Source organism: Orbicella faveolata, unplaced genomic scaffold (assembly GCF_042242905.1).
Source record: "Orbicella faveolata isolate gen_17 unplaced genomic scaffold, um_ofav_v1 contig_24, whole genome shotgun sequence".
Lineage (NCBI taxonomy): Eukaryota > Metazoa > Cnidaria > Anthozoa > Scleractinia > Merulinidae > Orbicella > Orbicella faveolata.
The window spans coordinates 15,693,717-15,702,500 of NW_028301552.1; the positions used below are offsets into that span (position 1 = coordinate 15,693,717).

General features: G+C 38.0%; 2 protein-coding genes across 8 annotated transcripts in view; one reads left to right on the forward strand and one right to left on the reverse strand.

Moving 5' to 3' along the window:
- Positions 1-932, reverse strand: part of LOC110046748 (pecanex-like protein 1) — a 32,095-nt gene extending 31,163 nt beyond the window's left edge. For 2 of the 6 annotated variants that reach the window (XM_089291291.1, XM_089291290.1), the window contains exons 1-2: positions 642-932; positions 280-477 (exon numbers count right to left, since the gene is read on the reverse strand). In XM_089291291.1, the coding sequence (XP_089147417.1) occupies positions 280-477; positions 642-794 (351 nt within the window). In that variant the 5' untranslated portion in view covers positions 795-932. Of the gene's footprint in view, positions 1-66; positions 478-641 lie in introns of all 6 variants that reach the window. The other 4 variants (XM_089291289.1, XM_089291288.1, XM_089291286.1 and 1 more) reach the window with 2 other exon arrangements.
- Positions 933-967: 35 nt separating this feature from the next.
- Positions 968-8,784, forward strand: part of LOC110046751 (tRNA (adenine(58)-N(1))-methyltransferase non-catalytic subunit TRM6-like) — a 13,262-nt gene continuing 5,445 nt past the window's right edge. The window contains exons 1-7 of one of the 2 annotated variants that reach the window (XM_089291301.1): positions 968-1,159; positions 1,456-1,604; positions 4,286-4,386; positions 4,746-4,837; positions 5,173-5,256; positions 7,892-8,016; positions 8,423-8,468. In XM_089291301.1, coding sequence (XP_089147427.1) covers positions 1,086-1,159; positions 1,456-1,604; positions 4,286-4,386; positions 4,746-4,837; positions 5,173-5,256; positions 7,892-8,016; positions 8,423-8,468 — 671 coding nt within the window. In that variant the 5' untranslated portion in view covers positions 968-1,085. The remainder of the gene's footprint in view (positions 1,160-1,455; positions 1,605-4,285; positions 4,387-4,745; positions 4,838-5,172; positions 5,257-7,891; positions 8,017-8,422; positions 8,469-8,784) is intronic. The other variant, XM_089291302.1, reaches the window with a different exon arrangement.

Below are 8,784 nucleotides of genomic sequence, written 5' to 3' on the forward strand. Positions count from 1 at the left end.
TTTTAAGGAGCTGTTATATTATAAGGAGCAGGTAAATATTACAGTTATCAAGGATAGCAGTTGGACCTGGTGAGGCCTTGCAGCAGTTGCAACTGATCGTGACGACGGGTTTAGAAGAAGAGAAGAGGAAGAAGGAGGCTGCGATGTGGATAAAGCTGTTGTAGTACTTGGTTGTGTTACATTTTCTTCGCCGCCTTCGTTGGCAGCATCTTGGGAACAACGGTTTATCACCTCCAGTTCAATTACTTCCCCACCAGGCTCCACAGGGCCACTGCTAACCTCCACACGGGAGCTTTCGTCCCGGTCAGCTCCGGATTCTCCACTTCTCACTTCCTGATCTTGTTGTTCGCTTTCTGTTCGGATTTCTTCACCGTCGAACATCAGGTGCAGTCTGTAATTGAGACATTTTATCACCAAGAAAATGATTGCAATGACAATGGAGTACAGTATCCAAACCAAGCTTGATGGCGCCGTTCCCTGGAAATAAACGAAATCATTTCATAAAATCGTCATTGGTATAAACGTACAAAAATTGAACTAAGCTATAAGGTTTATATATGTTGTACATTATTTGTTTCTTAGGCTTTTATGGAAATCAGCAAGCAGTGTACGTAAAAAGAAACAGAAATTACACGTCTTACCAGGTATAGGGAAAACGGTAGGCAAAGTAGAAGAATCCATAAATAGAAATGAAAAGTGTTCGTGAATATCTCTTGATGTGGGTCGAAGAACCAGCCGCCTGTCAATGAAGCCCATACTCCTTGCCGCAAGATCTCTAACGTCTGTGATCCCATTGCAAACTATTTTATGTACTCCTTTGCTTTGATTTTGATCTAGGGCGGAAGTTTATTGCAAAAGAAAGGTTTTGTGCACGAAGTATAGCCTGGCGCCATCTTTTCCCCTACGGAACGCAAACTGAAAGCGCCTGCAAAGCAAGATAGTCAGCAGCATTTTTTTGAAGGATGCTACATTACACCGTAAATGAAGCCTGTACTTTATTCCAAGATGGCTTCCTGCTTGACTGATTTGCGTTTGTAACCATCAAAGGTTTTGGAAATATTTGCCGACCCTTTCCCAAGCCAAAGATGATCAGTGAGGGTGATTATGTCATATTAAAGAAGGAAAATGTCATCAGAGCCGTGAAAGTTCGAAAAGGCAGGTAGGTGTCGAGATATGTAATGTAAATTTGTCTGGCACGTGCACAACCGTACTTATCAAGCTCTTCAGGAAATGTTCATTATATTTTAAAAGCGTATTACTTTGATTCTACACGTGGTTCATTTGTGTTATGGAGCAGACTATTTACAGTGAGAGTAAACTGTCTTGATCCGGAGTCGAGCGCACTAACCACCGCGCTTCCACACATGAACGTAAAGCTACTTTTAGAATTTCTGTAGGAAAGGCTGCTATTTTTATCTGATTCTGATTAGTGATGATTGTATTTACCATGACTAGGAAAGAGACATTTGAAAGGTTGCACTTCACACTGGATAGTGCTATTGGATGTCCTTTGGGATCCACATTTGAAGTAAAAGGAGGTAAACTAAGCAGGTTTGATGCCGAACAAGACGTGGATGAACTTCTTAAACCAAAAACTAATACTGGTAAGTATGGCCATTTTTTTCTCACGATTTTCTTTTTTATGAAGATCTGATATGATTGATCATCACAGTTATACACACAACTTAAGCAGTTGTGAAATTAAAGCCTGAAAAAAATTCAGACCTTAATGGATTGGAACCCATGACCTCTGCGATACCGGTTTTCTTTTGTGTCATACAAGATGTACTAAGCGAAAGAGGGACTAAGTCATAGTTATGGAATGCCAGAACTGTCTTATGATACTTTTTTTTATTATATTGGGTGGTTATGTCATTATATTTAGTACTTATGTTATTATATTCGGTGATTAACTCATTATACTCGGTGCTTATTCCATTATACTCGGTGCTTATGTCTTTATATGCGGTGCTGTCTTCATTATATTCGGTGCTTATTCCATTATATTCGGTGCTTCCCTCGTTATATTAGGTGCTCTCTTCGTTATATTCGGTGCTGTCTTTATTATATTCGGTGCTTTCTTTGTTATATTCGGTTCTAACATTGTTTGGTGTTTTCTTCATTATTATGGGTGCTAACACTATTATATTCGGTGCTCTCTTCCTTATATTCGGTGCAAAGGCCATTATATTCGGTACTTCCTTGTTCGGTGATTACTTCATTATATTCGGTGCTTTCTTCGATATGATCGTCACCAGTCTTCGCAAGGGGCCGTACAATTTGGAGGTAGTCTAGGGAAAGCCGGGAAAAACGGGTGTCACGAAAACTCAGACCCCTCGAAATTAAAAACTCAATTGTTATCACCTGAATTGCTATATGGCCACAATGGGGCGAGATGTTTATCTTCTCCGGTTTATGTTGTCGCGTCGATCAAACGGTGAAACACAAATATTTAACTTCTCAGGTTTATCGCTGTCGCGTCGGTCAAACAGTGAAGAACTAACAAGGTTTAGAACAGCAGCCGACACTGTTTTTCAAAACAGACCTTTTTTATGCAATCGTATGCTCTGAAACATACTCGTTTGATCGCAATCTGCTTTTTGACTTGCGTTGCATGACTGTCGGCACGTAAAAAGTCAGCACGTAAAAAGCACTTGAAGGTCGAACCAATTGAACCGCCATGTCTGGTCTCGAAATGTGAGTGAACGAAAATTGAAAACTGGCGCGAAGGCCCCGCCACGAGGCAGATTTAATAATTTACTAATCCAGGCGGAATGAAAAAAAGAAAAGAATAAATAAATAAAAATAAATAAAAAAAGAAATAGAAGTCTTTGGTTTGAAACTTACTGTTTCCTGTAAGAAATATTCACTATTCCCGTTATAAGTTGGAACGCAAACATGGCTATTTCTATGTACTCTTTTTTTCTTTCTTTTTTTTTTTTTTTCTAAAGTTTGTTAATTTCTGCAGGTTACGTGTCGACAGTCATGCAACGCACATAAAGTCAAAAAGCAGATTGCGATCAAATGAGTATGTTTCAGAGAACACATTTTTTTGCTGCATACAATTGCATAAAAAAGGTCTGTTTTGAAAAACAATGTCGGCTGCTGTTCTAAACCTTGTTAGTTCTTCACTGTTTGACCGACGCGACAGCGATAAACCTGAGAAGTTAAATATTTGTTTTTCACCGTTCAATTGACGCGACAACATAAACCGGAGAAGATAAACATCTCGCCCCATTGTGGCCATAGAGCAATTCAGGTGATAACAATTGAGTTTTTAATTTCGAGGGGTCTGAGTTTTCGTGACACCCGTTTTTCCCGGCTTTCCCTAGACTACCTCCAAATTGTACGGCCCCTTGCGAAGACTGGTGACGATCATATCGAAGAAAGCACCGAATATAATGAAGTAATCACCGAACAAGGAAGTACCGAATATAATGGCCTTTGCACCGAATATAAGGAAGAGAGCACCGAATATAATAGTGTTAGCACCCATAATAATGAAGAAAACACCAAACAAAGTTAGAACCGAATATAACAAAGAAAGCACCGAATATAACGAAGAAAGCACCGAATATAATAAAGACAGCACCGAATATGATGAAAAAAGCACCTAATATAACAAAGAAAGCACCGAATATAACAAGGGAAGCACCGAATATAATGGAATAAGCACCGAATATAATGAAGACAGCACCGCATATAAAGACATAAGCACCGAGTATAATGGAATAAGCACCGAGTATGATGAGTTAATCACCGAATATAATAACATAAGTACTAAATATAATGACATAACCACCCAATATAATAAAAAAAAGTATCATAAGACAGTTCTGGCATTCCATACATAGTCTACAAATATGCGCATGTTAAACTTTTTCCTGATAACTGAAAAGAAAAAGCTTCTTGGTAGTAATTTATGTAGTGTTAACAGCATTATTGTTCTTGAATGTGGCAAATGGTCAGAAATAGATTCACGTCTTTGAACAGCACTCATTTGTGGCCATACTTTTTATTCTTACTGATACATGTAGTCTTTAGAACTGGCAAAACTTGCAAATTATTTGGGGTCCAAGCTTGCATTGCAGATGTAGAATTTCAAGTACTGCTTAACAGGGGAGGTGTATGTTAATGTTCATGTTTAAGAAAGGAACATTCATTTATCAGGATAAATTGGAATTGGGAAATCTTTTTGCCAGATAGTCACACCACTTATACAATCTCAGGTTATTTGAATAAATTAAATAGTTTTTTTTTTATGTTTCGATTTTTTGTCTTGCAGAGGATGATAAAAATAATCAGTTTCTCCAAAATGATGGTACTTCACAAAAGTTGTCCAGAGATGAAATTATGAATTTGAAAGCACAAGGAGTTAGTGGCAAGGTAAACCAAAAGCCATTAAATACATTATAAAATTATAAACTCATGAGCCCAGATAAAGTGTATATCTGTACAGTACCATCCACCTGATAAAATTAAACTTTCCAGTCGATATGTGTATACAACTACATTTACATCTAACATGTACAATGTAACCATGCTATCCTCACCTGGAGCAATAGAACAATCCCTTAACAACTAGAAGGAGAATTTGGGAAAACTAATTTCGTAATAGCTGGTGGCAATTCACTATGCAATACCTACCACCTCTTATGCAGGTGCCATGTCTCATTGACAGTAGTGGAAGCACTGGTATGTCCTCTCAAATGAGGTTTATGAGTAACTGTTGATTTTTTTTCCAGGATATTGTTGAACACCTTGTGGAGAACAGTGCCACCTTTAAAGAGAGAACACAGTTTTCACAAGCGAAATACAAGAACAAGAAACTGAAAAAGTAAGGTTTTTTAGACTATGATATGGTTACAGTCTGCTATGATAATAATTATTGGTAACTATAGTAATGTTGACGATTTTTTTTTTTGTGAAGTTTATATGAAATAATTCATATATGAACTGCGGTTGTAGATGAAAGTGAAGAATGATCATCGCAGTTAATTTTCCAATTTAAGCAATTGGAAAGAAGAAGCCTGAAAAAATCTTTTTTTTTTTGCATTTCTTTACATAATTTGTTACGGAACATTTTCTCATAACAGCCAGCTTTCAGTTGATTAAGTTGTTGCTATAATTTGTAAACTTGTATAATTTGTAAACTTGTGATCTTCTTTTCAGGCACGTTGTTAGATTCTCAATTTTGAGACCCACAACCGATCTCATAGCTCAAATGTACTACTCTAGGGGATCAGCAAAAATATGGTGAGCTTGATACATGTATATATAACCCTCACACTCTGAATGCTGGTAGTCTGCTGTACAAGATTGCAAAACTTTGTGACACAGGAGGAGAGAAAACAGTCTCCTTTTAATAGTGACTTTCAGAATTGTACTGCAATTTTAACTTGGCTTTATAAACAAGGCTGCCATACTATCCCGGAGGGGGAAAACTCGGACATAAAAAGGAAGAGGTGCTCGTCGGAAATTTTGAGAAGAACCCCTAAGAGGTACCAAGATCGTGTTTTGTGGGCGTGGCTTGAAATTTTTTCACCCATAATGCATACATGCCAACTCTCCCAGATTATCTGGAAGTCTCCTGGATACGGAACGAATCTCCTGGTCTCCTGTATGGGTCATCAAATCTCCCGGATAAAAAATGACTTTGAACCTTTCAAAGACCTTGCTCCACTAAGACTGAAATCATATCCACAAATTGATACAATTTCGGGTTTTTCAACTTGTTTCACCGTTTCTTAATGCGTGTTTTTGCATCGTTGACTTTCAACCACACGTCGACAGAAAATAAACAAAGGCTTTGTTCATTATATCGGCCATATAACCAAATGTCTGATTGGATCTCTGTTGAACCAATAACAAACCATGACAAAAGCTTCCTGGTTTTCCCCCTAATTTCCCGTCCCTGCGTGCCATTTCGTGAGTGATAGTAAGATTTACAATGGGGTGGGGGGGGAGGGGGTCATTTTAGGGGGGGTTGGTAGATTTTTTTGGTGGGGGTAGGGGGTGGGGGGTGGTGTCTGGCAAAAAAATCTCCAGATTTTAGATCTCCAGAGATTGGCATCTCTGATAATGGGAACCAATTCTAAAAGAACACTTAATCTCCTGTCATATTTTATTCAGCACAATATCCCAAAAGGTACCATTAAAGCTCCCACTGTGGACGTTTTGAGCCTGAACAACCTGAGAGGTACCAAAACTGCTTTTCTAACCGCTAAAAGTTACGACAAACACCCCTGTCCTTTTTATATAGGAGTTCTCCCCATGGGGATACTATACACATCAATTGTCACCCCTAAAGTGTGAGTCTCACAGCTGCCTGGACTTATGGATCAATTTCTCATGCCTAGCTAAAAATTTGAGCTTGTACAGCCTTAATCATAACAATGACAATTTCCTCAAATGTGATTGGTGCATAAACTGCTGTATTTTCCTCTAATTAATCTGCAAAGTTGTAATTGGACAGTGTAATCTGACAGTTGGCTGTAATCGGACACCTGTAATTGCACAGTTACATGGGCCAATCATTTTAAGTCCTCTCCACTAAATCCACCAATCACAACATTGATTACAATCACTATAGTAACCAATTCAAGAGACTGACTTTGTAAAATTGTGGAGGTTTAGTCTCTGGTGACTGTTTTGGAAGAGACTTGACAGCCATTTTGCAAGCTGTTCTCCATATTTCATTTATGATATTCAAAAATGACTATTAAAAGCTCTTTTTCAAATGAAACTTTTACATTTGTGGGAAATTGTAATTGTTATGATTAATTGGTCACAGGACATCGTGTTGTCCAATTCAGTCTGTAATCATACTCATGATTACAGACCGAATTGGACTCCACTCAGTCCTATTACCATTATTAATTGACACACATGCACGTACATGTAAACTAAAACCAGAGCAAGAAATGAAGAGCCTGTGTAAATGGCTCGACTTCCTTCAATTCTCCAATTCCAGAAGGACAAATTACTTGGGTTGATATATGTTGGGGAAATGCATCCATGGAATGAGACTAGGAAATGTTCAACACATCTCTGGAAATCTTCATTAAGTTGTTGGAAATCTTTGGATGTCATTTGATACAGTCAGGTCATTTTGGAAAATTGTGCAGTGTTGTACTACCAGGTTATAAATTTCATGCTTTTGACTTGAAAAAAGGTTTACAGCATTGCTATATTGCCATACCATAAGACAAAGTTCCATTGCTCTGCTTTATTTCAACAAAAGAGTTCCATAGATTGAGATGTTCAAGCTAGACCTCAGACACTGGACAGTTATACGTCTGTACAACACATATATACATACAACTATCTGTACAGGATGCCTTCAGGGGGGCCAGGCCTTATATACTGAAATATGGATAAATTTGTTGTAGTACTAGTTGTAAAAAGTTCAAAGTGAGCTTGTTTAGAAAATGTTTGGAGTCAATTTGTATTTAGCATTGTACATTCTCTACACAAAGTCTTAGGCTAGTCAGTAAGGTAAAGTTTGCGTATGAGCCACGTGGCCTATCAGGCTGGCGCTTATCTCGGGTTTCTGTAGCGTGAAGCAACTGGGAATATTTCTACTCTCCCCTCGATGGGATGTTAGGACATCACATGGTTACCTCAGTATTAAGTTTGCCGGTACCCATTTATACACCTGGGTGGAGAGAAGCACCGTGAGAGTTAAGTGTCCTGTGCAAGCACACAACACAAAGTCCCCAGCCAGGGTTTGAGCTTGGACTGCTCGATCTGAAGGCGAGTGCACTAACCATGAGGCTGCACCTCCACATTATGCTACAATAGTGAGGAAAAAATTATTAAACAAATTACTGTGATGCCAGGAAAGATTGTCCCTCATTTGATTATAATTTGATTATTTGTGTTCCATCAGTGATCTCAGACTTGACACACTATCTCAGATTTTAACCTTGTCAAATGTGAGAGCACACTGTCAGATGCTGGTAGTAGAAAGTTGTCAAGGGATGGTAGTAGGAGCTCTTTTGGACAGAATGGGAGGTAGGCATATATTTTCTAATTGACACTTTTGACATTCCATCTTTTTAAGTATTTACATGTACACCCACTGTAATCATTTATCTTGTAAACCAAGTACAAGGGCAGTTCTGGGAGAGTATTGACCCTAGGTTTTGTCTTAGGAAAAGCTAGTTAAAATATCTTATAAACTAAGCGTGAGGACCATTCTGGGAGACAATTGGCCCAGGGTCTGATGGTATGGACCCAGGGTAGTTAGGGTCTTTACAAAAAAGGCCAAAGGCTAATATACTCCCAGTACAGCCTTGAGCAAGCTTGTTAATAATAAAGGATTTAATACTCAATCAATTTTTTAGTTTATTTTTTTTTTTAGGTATTAACCCTCATCTTTACCAGAAGCTGTCAATTCTTATCCTTTCTTATTTTAAAGGTTATGGAAGTCTTATCCAGGTCTATGCAGGTGATTTTCCAGGGAGGTAAAAAGTTGCAGAGTTTTTTCTGTGTTTAACAAGTATAAAAACAAAACCAGGACTAAAGACTACTTTCAAAACATTCCTAGCAAAAATTTCTTGTTGTCCCAAAACAGCATTTATAACAGAATTTTGTCAGCCTTGTAACTTATCTGACAAATTAGAGATGACAAAAAGTGGGGAAATGTCTTACATCAGGAAGCAAGATAAATGAGTTGGGAAAAATATATCTGTCTGTAATTGTCTTAAGTAATTTAAAATAGAAAAAAATACTTTTGGATAGTTTATGTATAGCTCTCTATAGGAATACCATGTTCACAAT